This window comes from Clarias gariepinus, chromosome 12 (genome assembly GCF_024256425.1).
Source record: "Clarias gariepinus isolate MV-2021 ecotype Netherlands chromosome 12, CGAR_prim_01v2, whole genome shotgun sequence".
Classification (NCBI taxonomy): Eukaryota; Metazoa; Chordata; class Actinopteri; order Siluriformes; family Clariidae; genus Clarias; species Clarias gariepinus.
In genome coordinates, this window is record NC_071111.1 from 28810669 (window position 1) to 28835388 (window position 24720).

At 37.6% G+C, this 24720-nt stretch overlaps 1 protein-coding gene across 1 annotated transcript; it reads right to left on the reverse strand.

Annotated features, from left to right (window-relative positions):
• Positions 1-2849: 2849 nt before the first annotated feature.
• LOC128534553 (NACHT, LRR and PYD domains-containing protein 3-like) lies at positions 2850-23057 on the reverse strand. The gene is made up of 13 exons (XM_053509025.1): positions 22913-23057; positions 19092-19206; positions 18778-18894; positions 18199-18315; positions 17194-17241; positions 15246-16994; positions 13274-13468; positions 11635-11808; positions 10299-10472; positions 8679-8852; positions 7365-7538; positions 5706-5879; positions 2850-3226 (listed from the first exon to the last, which is right to left on the reverse strand). The coding sequence occupies exons 2-13, from the start codon at positions 19142-19144 to the stop codon at positions 3199-3201; spliced, it is 3177 nt and encodes a 1058-aa protein (XP_053365000.1). The 5' UTR covers positions 19145-19206; positions 22913-23057; the 3' UTR covers positions 2850-3198.
• Between the last annotated feature and the right edge of the window lie 1663 nt (positions 23058-24720).

Sequence of the window (24720 nt, forward strand, 5' to 3'; positions counted from 1 at the left end):
TTAGTGATAGTTTTTCAGCCTAATGATCGCCACCTTTACTTGCACAGACACCTCTTTGGACCACATGTTGGGACTTCGAATAAACAGATACCAAATGTAAATGTAACATCCAGAACAACCTCCAGGCCTTTTATCAGTTCCATTAGTAATGAAGTAATGAACAGGCCACACCTGGCCATGCAACAGCTTGTCAGCCATTTGTTCCATTATTTATGAGCTCTCCCAAAAGGTGCTGTGTGTATATGAAAATGGCTGTAATTCCTGAATGGTTACTGCCACACTTTTTTCAAACGCCTGTTTTAAAGCTGAAAGTGTTGATTCCCCCATCATCTTGAGTGCTTCATTTCAAATTCAGTGGGGTGGTGTGCAGAGGCCAAATTACAAAGAACTTTGTAGGACCTGACTGTACATACTGTAGAAGATTAAAAACTTTTATGATATACAGTTTTACATTTTGCAATGTAAGGTTGTTCTCTTCTCTTCTCTTCTCTTCTCCAGACTGCCTTTAAACAGGTTGTACTTCTATACAATTTCTGCCCTGTTTAATGATTGGGTCAAAGATACCAAATGTTCAAGTAAATGAAAACAAAGAAATACCTAGTTTCACTTGCAGTGGCTTGCTTGGTGAATCAGAAGTCCAGTGTTGTAGTCAGTGATTTTATTATTTTACATTACTGCCTATAGGAAATACATGACACTGTAGTCCTTTCTCTATTGATGGACTTAATACATCAATGTCAATCAACCATTGAACTGTTGAACATGACAACATACAAAATGAACACGTCTCTCTCACTTACACTGTAAAAACGTAATATGAATTTGTCATACTGTCCCCCTAAAAACTGATGTCCTACAGCATGATCCCTATAAACTGACATCCATTAACATAGATTTAAATTCATGAAACAGCCCTTTGACTAGTTATAATATAACCATGAAGGAAACTTTGAATTCCCCTTGTGCCACTGGGGAGGGTCTGGCACCTCTGGCTTCGGTGCTAATACGAATTAGTAAAACTCCATATTAGCATTTAGCTAGATCAAACACCACTGCTGACAGGAAGAGACAGAACCCAATTTTTTTCTTGGACAAACTGGATACTGTCAGAGAAGTATGAGGTGAATCAGATATGTCAGTGATATGAAGAGCAGCTCAGCTGATTAACAAAATAATGCACAAAATGTTGTCAAAAGCTGCACTCAAATCATGCAGGATACATATAGAGTCCCAGATCAGCAGCCAATAGGAGATGATTTGTGGATTCTGATTATTTGCTGATTATTTGAATTTTACTCAAAAATGTCATTCTTTGATCAATTTTTCTTCTGAGATGTTGTGACTCATTTCCATCCTCATAGTGCATAACATGTGAAGGCAAATAGTTTAACACATGGCTAGTAACTATGAAAAGATTTTCTATGAAAAGTTTTTGTCAATGTTTCATCAACTTATAGACTCATGTGACATTATGATGCGACATGTCCAGCAGATCTCCAAGGGTTGATTAAAGCCCTATGCATCCCCTTAAATATTGCCATTACTTTACCATCCACACCATCCACTTGATAAGGGACACCTGTACACCTAATTCATGCAGTTAGCTAACTGGACAATGGTGTGGAAGCAAACAGTTCATAAAATCACACAGATACATATCAAGAGCTCCAGTTAATTCTTACATCAAATGTCTGAATGGGTCAAATGTGATCTTTGTCACTTTACCTATTGTTTCAGAATTTAAATTTTTAGAAATTGATAATGAAGATAAGAGGAATTGATCATCTGGAAATTTCCGACACAACAGACTGTAGAGTTTCAAAGCACACGGCAAATAAATAAATAAATAAATAACATCCTGTGAGTGTATCATGTGCTGACTGAAACACCTTGTGATGACCAGACAGGTCTAAGCTGACAAAAAATATATAGCAACTAATAATCAAACTTTAGAACTGTGGAGCAAAAAGAGCATTAAAACACATCCAGACTTCGAGGTGGATGGCAGACAGGGACAAAAAATATTCACACTAGGTCCCACTCCTATAAATAAAACAGGAGTTTGATGCTTTATTGGTCACTTACCGAAACTGGACAATTGATAAGTTGAAGATTGGGAAAATTCCATTATTTACTTACTAATGGATTAAGTCCTGGGGTGATTTTATTTTAAATGGAAATAAAGACCACTTTTATTTGTAACCGATTCTTTTGTTTTTAGACATGAATTTACTTTTGAAGAACTGTTACAATTTTTTCCACAAAATTCTTGTTTAATAATTAAGTTAATTATAAATCAAATTAAGAAAAAATCGATTTATTCTCTATATTTTATTTCTTGTATTTTACATTTAGGCATTTGGCAGACACTCTTATCCAGAGCGACTTCCTTTTTTTTTTTTTTTTAAATCTCATTACACATCTGAGCAGTTGAGGGTTAAGGGCCTTGCTCAAGGGCCCAACAGTGGCAACATGGTGGTTGTGGGGTTTGAACCTGGGATCTTCCAAACCGTAGTCAAACCAAAGCATTTCTCATTGTAGAAATGTGTGCAGTGATTCACTGTGCATGATGAAAACATTCTTGTCAAATATTTTTAAATAATTTTAAATAAATTTTTAATAATTTTACCAGCCGCAAAACTCACCAAGTAACAACACCTCGGATTAGAGCCATTATAAAGACTTTACAGATTGAAATATTTTATATAACTTCATCATAGCTTTACAATGTAGAAATAAACAAAAATAATTCACAACCATAGAGTTAGAAAGTGATCCCAAACTTTTGACTGGTATATAACATAGCAAAAGCAAAGGAAAATCAGCTATATTACACATGATTTAAAATATTAAAACACAATAAATAAAACACTTAACGTTTGTTTAGCACACACAGATAAGTTCCTGTCAGGTGAGATTTCCGCCAAGGTTATGAAATTCTTGTGCATTTTAGCACTTTCTTCCTCTGACCGGATTCTGCTTGAGTTCGTCAAGTTTTTTACCTGCTATTCCAAATAATCTTTGGGTTTTTTTGTGGGATAGAGGTCCAACAAATTTTATCCAGGGGTCAGAAGTCATTATGCAGTCTGATTCACACTTTTCATGCCTCTGAGTCTGTTTAATGTGTTAGAACTACTTTCCAGGTGTGCTTATAAAAATGTTCTTTATTCCCCAACATGTTGCACAGCGGAGTCTTCATCACACACAGATGTTTATCATAGCCTGACTATAAACAAGAAACATGTATTAATGATTACAAAGAGGAATCTCATGTTTCTGGACAGCATGATCTCTGCTCCCAGGGAAACATTATCATCTCCTGTTTATAATTAATCTTTCAACATTCAGTCATTTTTAGTATCAGTGCACGATTATGGCAAAAAATCATAATGACAATTATTTTGGTCAATTTCTAGATCACAGTCATTTAACCTACTTATTCTTAAACAAAGGTAATGAATAGGTTTTGAGTCATGGACGGAATTATTTTTCAAACAGGCAAATGAGGGGGACAAATATAATTTTACTTTTTGTTTATCGCTTAAAGAACTCAACTTATAAAACACTTGAAGCATAGTAAAACTTGGTTTTAATGATAAAATTTCATATTTTCATCAGAAAAAAAAAATTGCACTATTCAATTATTATTATTATATTGCAATATTAAATTTTGTCTGATGAAAATATGAAATTTTGTCATTTAAAACCAAGTTTTACTATGCTTCAAGTGTTTTATAAGTGAATCTTTCTCACTGCTGTGGAAGAATTTTGGCCCACTCTTTTTTGTAAAATTGTTTTAATACAGCCACATTGGAGCATTTTAGAGCACGAATGGCCTGTTTAAGGATCTTAATCAGATTTAAGTTTGGACTTTGATTAGATCATTCCAAAACCTTCATTCAACTATTTATTTATTTTTTATTTTTTTTTGAACAATTCAGAGGTGGACTTGCTGGTGTGTTTCGGATCGTTGTCCTGTTGCATAACTAAGTGCGCTTGAGGTTACAAACTTATGGCTAGTCATTCTCCTTCAAGATTTTCTGGTAAAGCACAGAACTCATGGTTATCCACTAATGCCAAGTCGTCCAGGTCCTGAAGCTGCAAAGCCCCAGACTATCACACTACCACCATGTTTGACTGTTGGCATGATGTTCTTTTTTTGAAATGCTGGGCAAAATATTTGTCGAAATGTCTAGGGGATAATCAAAATCAGAATCATGAACACTGACCTTAAGTGAGGCAAGTGAGGCCTACAGTTGTTTGTGTGTCATTCTGTTTTTTTTTTGTTTTTTTTTCATGAGCTGCTGGATGAGTTTACATTGTGCTCTTACAGTAATTTTGGTAAGTCGGCCACTCCTGGAAAGTTCACTCCATTTGTAGATAATGGCTCTCACCGTGGTCTGCTCGAGTCCCAGAGCCTTAGAAATGCCTTGTAACCCTTTCCAGATGGATACATGTCATCTAATTTGTTTCTCATCTGTTCTTGAATTTCTTTAAATCACGGCATGATGTGTTGCATTTTGAGATCTTTTAGCGTGCTTCACTTTGTCAGACAGGTATTTAAGTGACTTCTTGATTCAACAGGTCTGGCAGTAATCAGGCCTGGGTGTGGCAGGTGACATTTAACTCAGATTTAGAAACATCACAGTTCATTCATGATTTAGCATGGGGCAATCACTTTTTTATAGCGTTTTTTTTTTTTTTCAGCATTTTGTATTTACTTGGGTCATCTTTGTATAATATAAAAATTCATTTGATGATATGAGAAAAAGAGTTTGAAGGCACAAAAATACCCCTAATCTTTAAAAGGGCAAAATCATTTACACTTAATTAAATGAATCCATAATTCACATGTTCGCCATCCATAGGGAGAGATCTGTAGTGATCACCATCTGTTATCTTTTAGTGAGGGATGAACACTCAAAATTTTTAATTACTGCAAAAAGGAATGCCTTGCCAAAATTCTTTAATCTTAGTTGTCTTTTTTATATATTTGTTGGAAGCCAAAATTGTAACTGAATGTAAAATGGTATTAATTACACAGCCCTAGTATTATCTGTGTTGCAATATTTAGCAAGAACAAATAAGAAATGAAAATTAACAGTTATTTACGCATCCTTGCTCTTATCCAATCACAGGCTTTGGAGATTTTTTTTAAATAATGAACACTACTGAGTCATTTATTTCATGTTCTACATTTATATTTAACTGGAGGCTTGAAGAAGAAGCTGAGGTGAATTTGACAGGAATGACAGAAGACACGGTGTGGAGGGAGGGTGCTGGAGGGAGTGTCAGAGTGAATAAAGTGGCGGCTTAAATACAATATTTGTAGCATAAAAGATGATCATTTTAACTAACAGTTCTGAGAGTTGAGAAGAAAGTGTGCTGCTAATCAGAAAAAATCAGAGATCATCTTGTTCAGACAAAGCAGCAGTAACAAGGAGACGAGCTGGTTATCTACGATCACTCTCATGCACTCATTTGTAGACTCTGTGTGACTCCTTGCTTTCTGCCTTCATATGAATTTTAAATCAACTCACTTTACTGAATATATAACTGCATTATACAAATTGTTAAAAACAACAACAACTGCTAATCAGATTTTTATTAGAACTAAAATGAAAACTAATGACAATTTTACAAAATTAATATTATTTTATGTACATTTTTTGTACATAAATTTATTGAAGAAGCTTATTACTCACATCAGTGTCTGTAGTTTGTAATGTTCATCATCCTGAAGGTCAGAGAGCAGCTTCTTTCCTAAGTGTCCTATTTTACAGTTAAACAGATTCAGGTCTCTCAGGTGTGAGGGGTTTGATCTCAGAGCTGAAGTCAGAGCGGCACAGCCTTCATCTGAGACACTACAATCACGCAACCTGCACAGAGACACAATGACACACTCTTAATTCAGTTTATAAACTTCAAGACATCATGTGTCTTTAAATGAGTGGTGTGTCTGTATACAAAAAAGGGACATATTCTGCTTTTGATGTGATCTTTGCAACATGCTTCATCTTAGACATGAGTACTGTAGCACCCCTGCATGTCCTCTGGTCGACCAACATTATTTAGTGAATAATTTCCCCCTATCTTTGTCTTTTTGTGTGCCACATTTAAATTTTCTCCAAGGACATTTTTTTTGTCCAAAGACAGAAAAGAAAAATAAAAGTCGTCCATGCAAGACATGCTAAAACAATTTCCACAAGCTTAAGATAATGTTTAACATGCCAAACATTTAAATTGTTCAGGGTGTTGAGTGTAGGATGTTTAGTTGAAACTATTAGAAATAGCTTTATGCTATAAGGATAGATGAAGATCTAATTATAGATAGAAATAGATGAATGTACATTGCCTGGCCAAAAAAAAAGTCACCATTTCTAAAGGATAAAATTATTGGCCTGATCAAGTACTAAAACAATTAAGAAGATTTTAAATAACTGGAATTGGGTTAAAACCTGTCCAACACGTTATAAAAACCTGTAAAAATAACGCTGAAATCTTCAACTTTATAGAAGAAATGTGGTGAGAGAAAAAAACATGAATGGAGATCACTTAAACACTTAGTAAATATGCGTAGTAAAAAAAAAATCACTGCTACAGTATATTTAATAGTAAAAGTAAGAGCATTTTCACATAAGCAATGTGATTTTTCATCTCTTTTGCTCTCTCCTCTCTCTCTCTCTCTCCCTCTTTCCTTTTTCCTCTACCTATCTCTCTGTCGAGCTATACATGTCGCTTCTGAGCTGCCAGTGATCCAGACCCCCTCTGCCGGCTGGACCTCTCTAACTCATCCTGGAGTCCTGCTTCTGGGGCTGGGGTTGGTTCCACTTTTCCATGAAGGTGGTCCTGTCCTCGACTGATGCAGACAGCTGTTCTCTGAGGACCTGTGACTTCAGTCGCTCGCTAGTTCAGGCCTGGAATTTCTCACAGTCTACAGTACCTGAGCCTCCAGGAACAAACTGGACTTTAAGCTTACACATCTCCTCTTATACTGAACTTCCAGTCTCGCATATTATTATGCACATCAATCCCTGCTATCTGTTTCACCCAGATGAGGATGGGTTCCCTGTTGAGTCTGGTTCCTCTTCCTATTACCATCTCAGGGAGTTTTTCCTTGCCACTGTCGCCGTCGTCCTCGTCTTGCTCATCAGCAACAATCATATCATTTTGATTTATACACATTCACAATTCATACAAACTTAATTCTTTTGATTTTTTTATGCTTTATTATCAAATCATTAATTGATTATGCTTGTGCCACTGAGACACTTAAAATAGATCTTAAAGCCCCAGCCTAAGTTTTGTGTTTACATTGATTTACTGTACATCATGTGCGAAAATTCCCAGAGGTTCAATCTTACCGTAGTACTTCCAGTTTACAGTTTACATTCTCCAGTAGAGCAGAGAGACACTTTACCCCTGAGTCTCCTACATCATTACAGGACAGATCCAGTTCTCTCAAATTTGAGGGGTTTGATCTCAGAGCTGAAGTCAGAGCAGCACAGACATCATCTGAGACACCACAACCACACAACCTGTACAGGAACAAAATGATACTCTCAATCAACAGATATATATATATATATATATATATATATATATATATATATATATATATATATACACACACACACTACCGTTCAAAAGTTTGGGGTCACTTTCTAACTCCATGATGGTTCCTGATTTTTCTTTCTTTCACATTGTAAAGGAATGCTGAAGGCGTCCAAAAAAATGCATTAATCCTTTTTTGAACAGTTAATGCTAAGATGTGTCTGCTACTTTTGCTCTGTAAAATATGCTCTATACAAATAAAATTGAACTGAATTGAATTATGTGATAAAAGAGTATCAGCAAGAATGAAAGGAAAGGTGTACAGGACAGTGGTGAGACCAGCAATGCTTTGCGGCTTAGAGACAGTGGCGCTGAAGAAAAGACAGGAGGCAGAGCTGAAGATGTTGAGGTTCTCTTTGGGAGTGACAAGGATGGATAGGATCGAGAATGAGTACAGCAGAGAGACAACCCACGTTAGATGTTTTGGAGATAAAGTCAGAGAGGCCAGATTGAGGTGGTTTGGACATGTTCAGAGGAGAGATTATGACTACATTGGTAGAAGGACGTTGAGGTACTGGAGATATAGACGAAGACCAAAGAGAGAAAGAGGACTGCAGTAAGAGAGGACATGAAGTTAGTTGGTGTGAGAGAAGAGGATGCAGAGGATAGGGTTAGATGGAGGCAGATGATTCGCTGTGGCGAACCCTGGAAGGGAACAGCCGAAAGACAAAGAAGAAGAGCGAGGATAAACAGCGAGTCCACTGGGCTGCTTCTGTAATAATAATCTGGCAGCCCTATTTAAAACCACTAGACAAAATAAACATCTTCAATTTTAAACCAACAAGTTGCTGGTTTAAATGATTAAATGATGATTAAATTGTTGACATTCTCAGGCTCATGGTCTTAACTTCTAATTCATTTTTTCTGTTGCAGATCATTTTCATTTTAATGCTGCTTTTAAACCCTGTAGCTCACACACTGTGCATGTAGTTTGTGTCTCGGGTGCGGTTTGTGAGATTAGTTGGTGTTTTAGTAAATTAATACAGCATGTACATCTGACCCAAAGACTTCTACTCCGGGCTTGCTCGTTTTACTGAGGAGCAGTTTCTATGAGATAATCTTACCCGAGTTTCTCCAGTTTACAATGACGATTCTCTAATACAGCAGAGAGACACTTCACTCCTGCATCTCCTAGTTTAAAATAGGACAGATCCAGTTCTCTCAGGTGTGAGGGATTTGATCTTAGAGCTGAAGTCAGAGCAGCACAGCCTCCATCTGAGACACCACAGTCGCACAGCCTGGTGAGATACATTCTTCATTAACAGTTATTTATTGGTGGTTTAAAATTTAATTTAAAGATGATATCATTGAAACAATTCTTAATCTTTACTAAAATACATAAAGATTTACCATCACCTTAAAATGGTAATTAACAGTCAAATTCAGTCAGAGCCATGTGCTCCTGGTAGGGCCTCCAAGGCCAACTGATTTCAGGCGAGGGGCCAGACTAAGAACGGTTTGAAATCCCATGAAAAAAAGAGAAGGAACAAAAGTGACCCTGCCTGGAGGAAGCCCGAGGCCCATGTCTGGAGCCAGGACTGGACAGAGGGTCTGTCAGCAAGCGCCTGAACAGCCTGAAAAAGCAACGTGGACGCCTATCCTCCCCCAGCTCATGGACCCACTAACTGCGAGAGGAACCCATGGGGTCTTTATTGACCACACTCATTTAACATTCAAAATGGTAGTGAAAAAATTAAATAAACCCTTGAAATTCATAACTGGTGAATAAAATTGCAAGGTAAGTAAAATAAACTAAATAAACAACATTAAAACAAAGATAATAATATCAAGTATAAACATTCATTATTAGGAGAATTAACATCTATGTGTTTTCTAAATTACAGTCTGATATTTTATTGTTACATTTAAAAGACCTGAATGAAAACATGGCATTTGCCCTAAAAAAAAAAAAAAAATATATATATATATATATATATATATATATATATATATATATATATATATATATACACACAGACATATGACTGAAAACAGCAAGCATTTTGTGCACTGGTTACGTATTCTGCTCAGTTTAGTAAAAATGTTTTTTTTTTTTCTTCTCTCAAAACCAGGTGTAAACTCCCACCATGCATGTTGCAGGGAGCAGTTGCCAGGTTCCTGATTTCCTGATTCCTGATTACATTTTGACTCATCATCATGGATTAAATCTTTGGCTGTGGATTCTTGCATCTATTAATACTCTTGTCAACTTTAGCTCTGTGTTACTATATGAAAGTGTATATGTAATGACTATATGATGACTGTTTCATTACTGCTAAGTTTGAGCTCTCTTCTAGGGGAACAATGCAGTCTCAGTAACATGAGTTAGAGTTTTATGGTAAAAAACTGGGAAAACTGCAGAGTTTTAATACTGCTTACGGATTGAGCTACTTAGCTATCACACAGATCTGGCAAATCTGTTCATAGCGGCTAGACAGAAAGACCTACAGAATGAACATTCACTAGCAGTATATTCATTATTTCAGCTTTAAGAGCAAAATCTAAAAAATATTAAACCCATATGTTGTTAGGAGTAGTTATTTCTGCTAGCTATGCATATACATATGTACATTTGACCCAAAAACTTGTGATGAAACCAACACTTCAGTGAACTTTAATCTCACTATTAGACAAAGTGTCTTACTGAGGAGCAGTTCATGTCTCGCTCAGAAAGATGATCTTACCTCAGTGTCTCCAGTTTACATTGAGGATTTTCCAGGACAGCAGAGAGACACTTCATTCCTGAGTTTCCCAGTTTATTCCTTGACAAATCCATTTCTCTCAGGTGTGAGGGGTTCGATCTTAAAGATGAAGTCAAAGCAGCACAGCCTTCATCTGAAACACCACAATTACACAACCTGTAGAGAGACATACAGAACACCATCAATATACACTATATGGACAAAAGGAAATGGAATAAATACAAAATAATTATTATTCCCCTTCTGTCTGGACCTTCATGTAAGATTTCACCTCATGGGATAAGGATAATCATGAGGAAAGTGGAGGATCAGTGCAGAACACAGAAGGAGCTTGTGACTGATCTCAAGAAAGTGCGACCACAGTCATTAAACAAACCATCGGTAACACAATACGCTGCCATGGATAGAAATCCTTCAGCTTTGTAAATTCCCACTACTCAAGAAGGCACATGTAAAGGCCTATCTGAAGTTTGCCACTAAGAAATATTGGGAGAAGGTGCCGTGGTCAAATGAGACCAAAATCGAGCTCGTTGGCATTAACTCAACTCGGCGTGTTTGGAGGAAGAAAAATGCTGACTATGACCCTAAGAACAGTCAAGCAGTTCTACAGTCAAGCAGGGAGGTGGAAACATTATGCATCGGGGCTGTCCATACCACCAACATACCACAACAAAACATACCACCAAAGCAACAAAGTAGTGGCTCAAGAAGAAGCACATCATCATCATGGAGTGGCCTAGCCAGTCTCCAGACTTTAATCCTATAGAAAATTTATGGAGGTAGATGAATCTTCGAGTTGCCAAGCAACAGGCAAAAAACCTTAAGGTTTTAGAGAAGATCTGTAAAGAAGAGTGGACCAAAATGGTAACCTGGTAAGAAACAAGAAACCTTCGTGCTTGCCAACAAAGGTTTCTCTACCAAGTACTTTTATTTTTTAGCCAAGTAGTCATGTTTTGCTTAGGGATCAAATACTTATATTCCTAACTGAAATGCAAATTAATTTATAAAATTTTTATAATGTTTTTTCTTCTGGATCTTTGATTATTCTGTCTCTTTAAGTGGGCAAACTTCTTACTAGGCTTAAAACAAAAATTTAATGCTAAAATCCACCTATTTTCACAGATTTCTGTCTCAACCCTAAAATGCTTGCTTCTCACAAACATAAATCTGTCTAAAATTCTCTGTGTGCAGTGAAACCAAAAACATCTTTCTCCTCACAACATTACAGATGAAACACAAACCTCTGCTTCAGGCTCTCTATTACCGAACATGTCTTACTGAGGAGCAGGTCATGTGACTCTCAGAAAGATCATCTTACCTCAGTGTCTCTAGTTTACAGTGAGGATTCTCCAGTACTGCAGAGAGACACTTCACTCCTGAGTCTCCTAGTTTGTTCTCAGACAGATTCAGTTCTCTCAGGTGTGAGGGGTTTGATCTCAGAGCTGAAGTCAGAGCAGCACAGCCTTCACCTGAGACACCACAGTTACACAACCTGTAGAGACGCATAATGACACACACTTCATCAGAAGGTTTTGTATTGGGTTACAGTAGAACCTTTGATTGCAAGCATAATTTGTTTCCGGTAATCTGCTTGTACTGTAGATCAAATAATGAAAATTCTGATTATTCATATAAAAATTATTAATACAAAATACAAAGTAAAAATAAAACAAATTAACCTTAACTTTACCTTAATCACAACAGATAAGTGTTTCCCCTTGTTTGTGCGTGCATGTGCTGTGTGTGTGTGCGCGTGCAGAAGCTGTATATGGGTGTGTGTGTGTTTGTGCACGCACACACTGTGTATGTATGTGTGTGTTTTTGTGCATGTGCTGTGTATGTGTGTGCGTGTGTGTGAAGCTAAAGTAAGAGGAGAGAAGGAATGACACCCTTTCCCCTGTGTGTTTTATGTGTGTGTGTGTGTGTGTGTGTGTGTGTGAAGGCAAAGAAAGAAAAGAGAAAGAGAAAAACCATTGGCTCAGTTGTGATCATGTGATGCTTGGCATTAAACTCGGTGCTTGTAAATCAAGACTTGCTCGCAATCAACTGTGTAAACTATCAACTTGTAAACAACCTGCTTTTCACTATTTCCACAAAGACCCTGGGAGATAAGGGAAATAATCCCTGATATAATTATTTTCACCTAAAACTAGCTAAAACTGATCTTTGTACTGGACAGTCAGTAAGTAACACAACATACCTTTCTTTCAGTGACTGGCTGAATAATAAATGATCAGTTCCTTTAGCCCAAAACTCCCTTTAGTTTTAGATTAAGATTACATAACACACTGTTTCCTCTTCCTACTTTTATCAGTATTTTACAAGTTGATTCAATAAATAAATAAAAATAACAAAAAATGCCTATAATATTGCCTTTTATAGTTATGTCAGGAGGATATAAAATCTCACCATTGTCTGCTTCTGCTTATGATAAAAATAAATTACACAAAAATACAGTGCATGTTTTTTCATTGTTAACTAAATATATGACAATAGAATAGGAAGTATTTTTTTTTTTATCTTGTATATTTTACTGGCAAGTTCTGAGTTAACACTTGGCACTGATGTTGCCAGAACGATCTGTTGGCTTTCAGTTCTTTGTAATGGAATTTCATTGATGCAACTAAATTTATGCTAAGACTTGTTTTTAATTAACTTCCCAGCGTTCCAGATTTTCTTTCGCTTCCTGTTTGAGTTTAGTTGCATCAAAAAACTTCCATGACAACGAAGTAGAGGATATAATTTTAATTCCCTTTCTCAGTAGGTCCCCAGTAGGTTTACTTACAACCTTTATATTTATTTAATACATAAGTGGCTCTGGATTGAAATCATTATCACTTAAAGTCCAATCCATTTGTTCAACATGTTGCTAAAAAACGTTTAGGTAGAAAATGACTAAAACTAGTATAAAGTATAAAACCAGTGAAATATTGGCACTCTCAGAGACATTATCTTACCACAGTTTTTCCACATTACAGTGTGGATTCTCCAGCACGGCAGAGAGACTCTTCACACCTGGATCTCCTAGGTCTTTCTGAGACAGATTCAGTCCTTTCACAGTCAGATGAAGTTCTTTCAGATTGGAGGTTTCTGAGCTAAGTGTTGAGACCAGAGCTGACCAACTTTCCCATCTAAGCAAATTACACCTAATACTGTAGAAAAAAGGGCATAAACTAATACAAGTGTAAATGATCTTACAAGGTCTTAAATGTTTGCTGTAACTTCTATTTTTAGTAAAACAAAATTGTAACAGCTTTACAACATGCATTTTAAAATAATAATAATAATAATAATAATAATAATTATAATAATAATAAAACACTTTAATCTCTAGAAAGCAGTGACTGTAAAGATCTCTGGAGTGTAAAAACACAATAATAAACGTATGAGAGAAAACAGTCTAAATTAATAACTATGTAACTCCTGTATTTTATAATTTTATAGGGTTTTTAACTATGTTTATCCTATTCTTTTAAATAATCTAAGCTAACAATGTTATGCTATTTTTGTTCATATGCAGTCATGTTCAAAAGTTAGTGGCCCTTGTCTAATTAGGATTACTATGTGTTTTTTGTGTAAGAACATAATCAAAAATCACCTGATCGTAGGAGGTCTCAGTATTAGGTGAGTGCAATCGTAGACAAACACCATTTGTTTTCACAGTGTCATTATGTATTTAACAAAAATGTAAGATTTTTAAGGCTTTAGCAGGGTCAGTTGCAGTCAGGTGCTACTAATCATCAGCACTTGATTAATTGATCATCAGCAGGTGTGCAGACCTTTATAAAAGCATAAGGTTTGGCAATGTGCTAGTCTGGAACATTCAGAGAAGCAATTGTTGCTGCACATCATTCTGAAAGGGTTATAAAATCATTTGCAAGCAATCTGTATACATCTAGAGATCTACAGTGAGAAAGATTAATCACAGTTGCCAATCTTCCCAGGAATGAACATTCCAGCACATTCACCCCAAGGACCGCGCAATGCTGAGAAATGCAAAGAAAAATCCCAAAAACTACATCTCCGGCCCTAAAAGCCAACCTGAGTATGTTAAATGTAAAAATAATAATAATTTAATTTATTGTCACATGTACCTTACAGCAAAGTGAAATGATGTTTTTACAAGATCCCAGTTAGGAAGCTTCGGTTAGAGCACAGGGTCAGCCAGGATAAAGCACCACTAGAGGACACACAGTTAAGAGCCTTGCTCAAGGGCTCAACAGTGGAAGCCTTATGGTCCAGAGGTTTAAACCTTCTGATCAGTCACCCAGTAACCCACAGCCTTAACCAACTGAGCCACCACTGGCCTTGTGAGGCCAAAATGGTATTGTTTTGCCTTAATGCCTAGCTTAGTGCTTTTCTTTTTTGGGGGGGAGAACCAAACAGCATTTCAGCAAAAACACCTCATACCCACTGTGAAGCATGGTGGTGGAGGGTTGATGATTTGTGCTTATTTCGTAGCCAAAGGACCAGGGCACCTTGCAATCATTGAGTCGACCATGAGGCTGCTGCCTCGATATTAAGTCCAACCAGTTGAGGTCAGCTCCTGGAGAAGCAACAGCCACATTGGCTACATCACATAGTGACTGCCTGTGGCCACACCAAACACATAAAACTTGACTATAAAACATGCCGCTGAGGAATCTGCAAGAGCTGCTGTCTGAGAGCCTATTCCACCACTCTGTCTCCGCTATTGCTTGCCAGCTAAATGCCTACATGCCAGCTGGGCACTGCTTCCAGACCTGCACATACCTGTACACATTCTTATTCTTACTTCTTTCCTTCCTTTTTTTCTTACATCCCTCCTTAAAATCCCTTCCTTTCTCCATTTTTCTAATAAATCTACCCTTTTCCCGTAAGACCTCGCCTCGTGTCTGTGGTGTGCCCTAAGTCAAAGATCTTACAATACATACATTCAGCTCCTCTTACATTGATTTTCTGGATGCTGCAATCACAGGTATCACCTTCAGAAGAACAGCCTCTGTTATCTTATCTTCACTGATATATTTACTCAGGTCAAACTCTTCCAGCTCCTGTGCTGATGTCAGTAACACAAACACCAGAGCAGACCACTGTGAAGAAGAGAGTTCACTTTGTTTTCCAGATTTCAGGTAGCGTTGAATTTCCTCCACTAGAGAATCATCACCCAGTTCATTTAGACAGTGGAACAGATTAATGGATTTCTCTGTAGGAAGATCTTTACTGATCATCTTCTTAATGTACTGGACTGTTTCCTCTGTGCTCTGGGAGCTGCTTTCTGTCTGTATTACTAAGGTCTGTAAAAGTTTCTGATTGGACAACAGTGAGAGACCCAGAAGAAAGCGAAGGAAAAGATCCAGGTGTCCAGATTGACTTCTTAAAGACTGATCTACAGCACTCCTGTGGACATCTACAGAGAACTTATCAAACACATTTTTCTTTTCCATCATGAACATCAGGTGCACATACAGAGCTGCAAGATGTTCCTGAATGCTGAGATGAACAAAGCAGTACACAGTGTTTTGGTGAAGCCCAACCTCCTCTCTGAAGATCTGCGTACACACACCTGAATACACTGCTGCTTCTCTCACATCAATGCCACACTCTCTCAGGTCTTCCTCATAGAAGATCAGGTTCCCTTTCTTCAGCTGCTTAAAAGCCAGTTGTCCCAGTTTAAGAAGCATTTCTTCATCACTCTCCTGCTTCTTTGAGTACTTTTCTCTTATGATGTTTATTTGAATGATAAGGAAGTGTGTGTACATTTGAGTCAGAGTCTTGGGGATCTCTCCACTCTCTGCTTCACACAACATTCTCTCTAGAACAGTGGCTGAAATCCAGCAGAAGACTGGGATGTGACACATGATGTAGAGGCTCCTTAATGACTTCAGGTGTGTGATGATGTTATTGGCCAGGCTCTGATCACTGATCCTCTTCCTGAAGTACTCCTCCTTCTGTGGGTCATTGAACCCTCGTACCTCTGTGACTCGATGGACACACTCAGAGGGGATTTGATCAGCTGCTGCTGGTCGGGAGGTGATCCAGATGAGAGCGGAGGGAAGCAGATTCCCTTTGATCAGGTTTATCAGCAGCACAGGCACTGATACTGGTTCAGTTACATCACACACTCTCACTGTGTTCTGGAAATCTAGAGGAAAACGACACTCGTCCAATCCGTCAAAAATGAAAAGAACCTTTTCCAAACTGAACATTTCGGTTTCTTTTGTTTCCTTAAAACAGACACGAAGGAGCTCCATCAGACTCAGTTTCTGGTCCTTCATCAAATTCAGCTCTCTGAAAGGAAGTGGAAATATAAGGTGGACGTCCTGATTTGTTTTCCCTTCAGCCCAGTCCAGAATAAACTTCTGCACAGAGACAGTTTTTCCGATGCCAGCGACTCCCTTTGTCAGCACAGTTCTGATGGGTTTGTCTTGTTCAGATAAGGGCTTAAAGATGTCATTGCATTTGATTGGTGTTTCCTCTGTTGTTGTTCTCCTGGATGCTGCCTCGATCTGTCTCACCTCATGTTCTTTATTGACGTCTCCACTGTCTCCCTCTGTGATGTAGAGCTCTGTGTAGATCTCATTCAGGAGGGTTTGGTTTCCAAGATTTATTACTCCATTCAAAAACTGACATTTCTTCACCAGATTTAATTTAAACTTTTTCTGGATTTCATTTACAGCAGCAGAGTCTGGGTCGTGTCTGTGAGAGGGTAAAGGAAGAATATGTGGTGAGACATGGATTCAGTTATTAGCCTGTGGTTATGCATTTGTATTTTGATGGGTTAACACAATTTGCTTTAGTCCACTGTATATTTTCTATGATCTTATCATTCTGTAGTTAATAAAAGAAGAAAGTTGATTACACAAATGTGTTAGTGTCATGTTGGTTTTACTCTTACTCTGTATATGTGATCTTTTCTATGCTGTCTCCTTCCTTCTGTATAACACTGTGAAAAAAAATAGAGGAGCTGTTATGACTGACAAGCAACAATATACAGGCAAGCAGTGCCATTTCTTTTGCAATACCTTAAAAATACAATAACAACAATAACTTAAAAGAAATATTTTATTTTATAGAAATAAAGTACAGTCAAGGCTGATAATAGACATAGATATGTAAGTTATGATGAGTATTTTTGGCTTACACTAGATAAGGAAGTAATCATGATAAACTTGAAACATGGAGAAGATGAAGAGTAGGACAATTTATCAAAATAACACAGAGAAGAGCCAAAGGAAATGAAATGCATAATGGACCACTTTCGATGACACATGGACACCAGTGTCAATGTGAAACAAGTCTGAAACAAGTTGAACAAGTTGAACTTGATGAGACAGATTATTCAGAAAAAAATACAAATACCAAGGACAATGGAACCGAAGCTCATGTGATGGTAAAGACAAAACAAGGTTGGGAAGGACTGATGGCCTGGTATCATTGTTCAGGTAGTGATTGCACTGTCGATCAAAAAGCTGGCAAGATGGGAATTCTCCCACATGAATTGGCACTGGTTTCTGTATACAGGCTATACACCAGGAACACACTTACAAAGGAGATCAGGGTGGCTTAAAGAAGCTACACTGAAAAGCTGGGAAACAGGTTTTCAGCTAACGACCGTGCATTTGCTCACTGGTCCATTTCTTGGACCAGGTTAAAATAAGATGAACCAAGGAGTGATCAAAGTGTCCCAAAGCTCCCTGGGATACAGAGTGATAAGCATCCTTGAGAACTGTTTTCTCTAGTGCGACTGTTATAAAAGAGTATGAAATAAATATCATAATATCAAGAGTGCTGCTAATGGTTGTCCAGCATGTCCTTTAAAGGGAACCCTAATTATTCCTTGCTAGTCCATTAATTTTAAAATCAGTGTTGAACATTTAACCTATTTAAAATAGTTACTTACCCATGTAGAAGTGAGGAGTCTCCATCGTTAAACTTCATAGGAGGATCCATAGACTGATCACTCTTGATGGACATACAGCTGGGTGCTGCTGATTCTGATCTCTGTTCCTGAAGTTTACTGCAAAACATTATAAACAGTCATTTGGTGATTTATATACATTATTAAACTTGTTTATTTACTCACTCACTAACTCACTCATTCACCATCTATACCACTTTATCATATATACAGGGTCGCAGGGGGTCTTAAGCCTTGATATACCAAGCACGGGGAGAACATGCAAACTACATGCACACAGACCCGAGGCAGGAATAAAACCCTGGATGGACACTTGAAGGTGCAAGGCGAAAGTGCCAACCACTAGCCACTGTGCCACCTGCATATACTGTATTCGATTTTTTAAAAAGTAATAAGAAAATAAAATACAATAAAGCACACAACTCTTAATAGAAACACCACCAACTAGTGATGATTTCATTACCTGGAGATTAATATACAACAAGATAAACTTCATTTTTTCCTTGCTATTAAATTTTAAATCAGTGTTAAATATTTCAACTATTTTAACCAGTTACTTACCCGTGTAGAAGTGAGGAGTCCGCATCTTTAAATTTCATAGGAGGATCCATAGACTGATCACTCTTCATGGAGATACAGCTGCGTGCTGCTGATTCTGATCTCTGTTCCTGGAGTTTACTGCAAAACATTTTAGACAGTCATTTTGTGATTTATATAAATTATTTTCAGGTTGTAAGAAACTTGTTTATTTAATGAGGACCAAATTTTAAATACAATCAGCAGTCTATTTTCATGCTTAGTATTGACTGTTAGCTAAATCATTTAAATATAGATATTTAATGACTAATGTAACCTAGCTATATGCCATACGTTACCATTTTTTTAAGGGTGGGGACACATGATCAGTGTCCAGATCAGGAGTCTCCATCTTTGAGTATTAGTAGTCCTGGAGTCTGAGTCTGATCTCTTCTACTGAAATGGATTACACTCCTAAAAAAAACACACAAATAAGCATGCAGTTAAACTTTCACAAAATGACAATCACATCCTTTAACATCCTTAAAATATTCCTTATTTGGTTAAAAAGACTACTGAGTGGATGTCCAGGGACCTGACCTCTTACATACTCATCACTAATTAATTCATTCATACATTTTCAGTAAGCTTTTTCTCCTGATCAGGCTCACAGTGACTCTAGACAAATTAAGTCCATGATAATTATCAAACAGTTTTTTTTATCTCATAAACAAAATAATTGAGATTTTGCATAAAGAAAAGGTAATACAAGCAACTTAAAATTGTGAAATAAAAGTAGGAACCTCTATTAAAACATGAGCCTACACTTAAGACTCATTGCGGATTATATGACTAGACTAGACTATACATCATTTATTCTGCTTATGTGGAACTTACGCTGTCCAAGTCATTGTGAAATATCTGCAAGAATATTATTACTCCAGAATGTATATGTTATTTTACAAAACTTTAAGGGGACTTATGTAAATATCACTTTTTTGTTCATTTTTAATTTCACATTAGATTCCTGTGTGTCTGTGTGTGTCCAAAAAGGAATAAATTTTTTTGTGTTGGTTAGGGAAAAAAGCCAATTAGATTCCCCCTCCTCAATATAACCTCATATAAGAAGATACCATCCACTGGCTTGTTGCTCACCTCTGCCATTTTCCGGGAGTAGCTCACTACATGGACAATGACCCATGTTAACGTGTTTTAAAAAAAAAAGTATTTTTTAATATGGGACGTGTAAGTAGCAGTAGCATCATAATATAAATCGATACTGGCCTTTATCAAAGCCTTTATTTGTCACATATGCATTACCAGTCAATAATTGGGACACATCTTCTAACTCCATGGTCTTTTCTGATTTTTCTTTCTTTCTACCCTGTAAAACAATGCCGAAAATATGCAATAATCTGCTTTAAACAGTTGATATTGAGACATGTCTGCTACTCATGCTCTGTAAAGCCTTCAAAACAGCTCTAATCTGAGGTGCTATTTAACTCTAAATGAATTTTTCCAACAGAGGTAAGTTTAGGTCTTGCTTTCCACGGATGGTCTTTATGAGAGCCAGTTTCATCATGGTGCTTGATGGGTTTTGCACATTCACTTGACAATACTGTTTTTGCAAGAACTGACATACTGTAGAGACAGGCAGATTTTTTTTCTGATACTAGTTTCTGATCCTCCAGCGTTGAAAACGTAAAGATCATTGAACAATTTCAATCAGGTTTCAGGCCCCATCATAGTACAGAAACTGCACTAGTTAAGATTGCAAACGACTTGTTTTTAGCTTCGGACCAAGGCTGCACCTCAATTCTAGTCTTGCTTGATCTTAGTGCTGCATTCGACACTATAGATCATAACATTCTCATAGATCGCTTACAAAATCACATAGGTATTCAGGGACAGGCATGAAAATGGTTTAGATCATACCTGTCTGATCGATACCATTTTGTAGACCTAAATGGAGAACTGTCTGGTGTAATGCCAGTGAAATATGGGGTCCCACAAGGGTCAGTTTTAGGAACTCTGCTGTTCTCAATATACATGCTTCCCCTGGGTAACATCATTAGAAGACATGGGATTAGTTTCCATTGTTATGCTGATGATACCCAATTATATATCTCAACAAAACCAGACGAAATACCTAAATTGTCTAGATTAACCGAGTGTGTCCAGGACATAAAAGATTGGATGACCAATAACTTCCTTTTACTAAACTCAGACAAGACAGAGATATTACTCATCGGCCCAAAAACCAGCACACAACAGCTTTCACAATTCAGCCTGCGTTTAGAAGGATGCACTGTTACTACGAGCTCAACAGTAAAAGACCTGGGCGTAATATTAGACAGTAACTTGTCCTTTGAAAATCATGATTCCAATATCACAAAAACAGCCTTTTTCCATCTTAGAAATATCGCCAAACTTAGGAGCATCTTATCCATATCTGATGCAGAAAAGCTAGTTCATGCATTGATGACCTCCAGACTGGACTATTGTAATGCATTACTAGGTGATTGTCCTGCATCCTCAATAAACCAGCTTCAGTTAGTCCAAAATGCAGCCGCCAGGGTTCTCACCAGATCCAGAAAATATGATCATATAACCCCAATATTATCATCCCTGCACTGGCTACCAGTTCAGTTTAGAATTAATTACAAAATAGTAATACTTACATACAAGGCTTTAAATGGTTTAGCTCCCACATACCTAACCAGTCTTCTAAAACGCTATAATCCGCCACGCTCCTTAAGATCACAAAACTCTGGACTTCTGGTAGTTCCCAGAATTTCAAAATCTACAAAAGGGGGTAGGGCTTTTTCATATTTAGCTCCAAAACTTTGGAATAGCCTTCCAGACAGTGTTCGGGGCTCAGACACGGTTTCCCAGTTTAAAAGTAGACTCAAGACGCATCTCTTTAATCTGGCATACACGTAACTCATCCCATAACTTCAAACTTCAGTACATCTATTCTGAATGGCAACTACGCTAATTCTCTACATCAGTTCTGTACTTTTCTACCCATCCCGAGGCATCTGGAGATTTTACCAGCTTCAGTAGATAAAGGCCAACCCTGTGAGGATCCTGAGGCATCCAGAGAAGGACCAGCTCCAGCTGAATTCTGCCTTATTATGGTTGGAGCTACACATGCTGCTCCTGTGCTCCCAGTGATTCAGACCCCATCTGCCCTCTGCACCTACTGACTCATCCCTATGCTGAACTGGACTTCATGTTAATTTAAAGAATTTCTGTTATATTGTACTCTCAGCTGCATAACACACATGGTGTTATATCATCTCTATCTGTTATCAACCAAATGAGGATGGGTTCCCTGTTGAGTCTGGTTCCTCTCATGGTTTCTTCCTATTGCCATCTCAGGGAGTTTTTCCTTGCCACTGTCGCCGTCACCCTTGGCTTGCTCATCAGAGAAATTTCATTCATTCTTCTCGTTATCATCTAGACACATTTTTCTCACACACACACAATTTATTATTATTATTAATATTTTATTATTATTATTATTTTTTTTTAATTGAATTTCTTTCATCTTTGTGAAGCTGCTTTGAGACAATGACCATTGTTAAAAGCGCTATATAAATAAAATTGAAGTGAAGTGAATTGAATTAAAAGAGCAAGTTCAGACAAATGTACAGACAAAAGACCCTTTCTTTTATGTATACAGATGTGCTTTCTCCCTGCTCCTCCTGCAGGTGGCCTGAGGTGATGGTCACTAGCCTCCTCCCTTCCCATCTCGTACTCCTGAGTGAGAGAGCTTCCCAGTCATTTCCCAAATGTTCTCCTCAATCCGAATCCCTGCCTTTATTTCACCCCCCGCGCTGTGCTTCCCCTCCTGGCTACTGAGCCCTGGCCAATGAGAAGTGCAGTCTCTGTTCTGGTAAAGACCATAGAGGAGGGATTACATTTACATACACACATCACCCTGTAGTAGAACTAACCTCTAATGTTTATCTCTCACAGATTTCACACTTTGATTTTCAGAACTACGGAACAAAGCGCGTACAGTATCGGTTCAATACAGAACAGGTGTTTTAGTTTCAAAATACCGGACGATTCTATGTTTAAAAGGGCGGTTGGCAACATTGTAACCGTGCACATGCACGCGCATCACACAGCCCTATGCAAACAGCACTGCGCGGTTTGGAATCGCACTTACCCTGGCCGCATATACCCCGTGCACGCTCATTTACGGGGGAATCGCAGACTGGACACGCCGCCGTTGGGGTGTTTTTATCGACATAATCTTTTGCTCCACGATCCAGTCCAGTAGGAGGCGGTAATTCACTTTTAAACTGTTTGGCCAACCGCCATCTATTAAACTCAGAAGTAGGTAACGCTTTGGGCAAGAAAAAGTCTCTGCCGCCTTAAGATCTTTATCTAATCATTATATTCAAATATTTATGGTTGTTGCAGTTGCTGTTAGATGTGATGGAGTTACAAATGCCATTGTGTTTATTTCTGAGAATTTAAACTCGTTTCTGCTTGAACTGTGTGACCGAATCCCAAATGTTTCTCTTCTTCCCTGTGTAAGTGCACTACACTCAGTATGGGTTAGTGGCATGTGCACACTGTGTAGTGCACTATTTATAGAATGAGGAGAGATTTGTAGTTCAGCCTTAGCGTGTTTAAAAAGGTAGTGTCTCTAACCTGAAACACACACACACACACACACACACATATATTACGTCAAAAAGGACTACATAGCTGGTGCAGTATTGACCCACTCTGGAATAAAAATGCTCCTCAAGGGTTATAGGACATCCAGATGTACTGTAAATCATTTCTATTTAATTATGTTTGTTTCCCACATTAGTGTTTGTACACTGATTAGGCCCTGGATAAGTCTTGGGGACTGGCATGTATAGCCTGATCAAAGCTCTCATGAACTCATGGCACCCCAGATCTGCACTTTTACCCTTGAGCGGGACAAAAGCTATTTAGCAATGGAAGACATCTGGAGAGCTTTGTAGGGAAAGGTTCTATCCCCTGCTGAAGTTTCTATTATTCTATGCACTTTTTGATTAAAGCAGATATGGCACATCATAAAAGATAAAACAGGAACTGTATGGTTTTTGGGTCAAGTGAAGTCAAGTTCATGATGGTGATCCCATGAATTTTAACACTATTTGAGACATTAATTTCACATGAAGAGTCTGAACTGCTTTCACTTTACCTCACACATTTCTTTACGTTATGATAATGTTTTTACAATATAAATTTACAATGTTGTATTTCATGCGCAGTTTTTCATAGTTTTGTCATTTCACTTTTTTAGGAGGAAACAATGCCATGGTGCATGACTTTTTCTGCTCCATGTGTCCTCTTTTCTAGGCATCTCACCTCATGTCACCTCAACCTCACCTCTACTCCTATCAACTCGATCAACACATCCAGAGATGCTACAATAATGGGTATGTGAGAATGCAGGAACCAGGAGAGATTCAGTTTTAGACTGTTTCCAAAGACTCGGATACTCTTGGTTCTGACACTTCTCACAATTATGTATAGAAGGAAAGTCACCGCTGCTCAGCCTGTAGAAAGAGTTTTAATGATCAGGATGCCCTTTAAACACACAAGAGAAAAAACCCATCACTGTTTACAGTGTGGAATGAGTTTCTATCAGTTGATCAATTACCAATGACACCAGCAAGTTCACACAGGAGAAAAGGCATATCATTACTCACAGTGTGATAGAATTTGTTCATATTAACTTTGATTATTATTAATGTTTTAACAAATATATTTTTTAAATGTATTTTCCCCTATTTCCCCTTTTTTGTTGAAAGGCAGAAAATGCAATTTTTTTTATTGAGGTTTAAAATAAAATTGTTAATATTTTCATTTGACCATGGTCATAATTACCACCATTACATAATTACAACACTATTATCAGTGCAGTTACACCGGTTTTTCTTTTGGTATGTCCTGACCGCTGCAGCTGCAGTTTTAGAGTTCCTCTCACTC

Excerpts from the sequence above, each read along its gene's own strand:
- LOC128534553 (XM_053509025.1), bottom strand. The coding sequence starts at position 19,144 with ATGGAGACTCCTGATCTGGACACTGATCATGTGTCCCCACCCTTAAAA. Across the intron at positions 18,316-18,777 it reads GACTCCTCACTTCTACACGG|TAAACTTCAGGAACAGAGAT; the intron begins GTAAGTAACTGG and ends AATGTTTTGCAG. Across the intron at positions 8,853-10,298 it reads TGTAAACTGGAGACACTGAG|GCTGTGCGACTGTGGTGTCT; the intron begins GTAAGATCATCT and ends GTATCTCACCAG.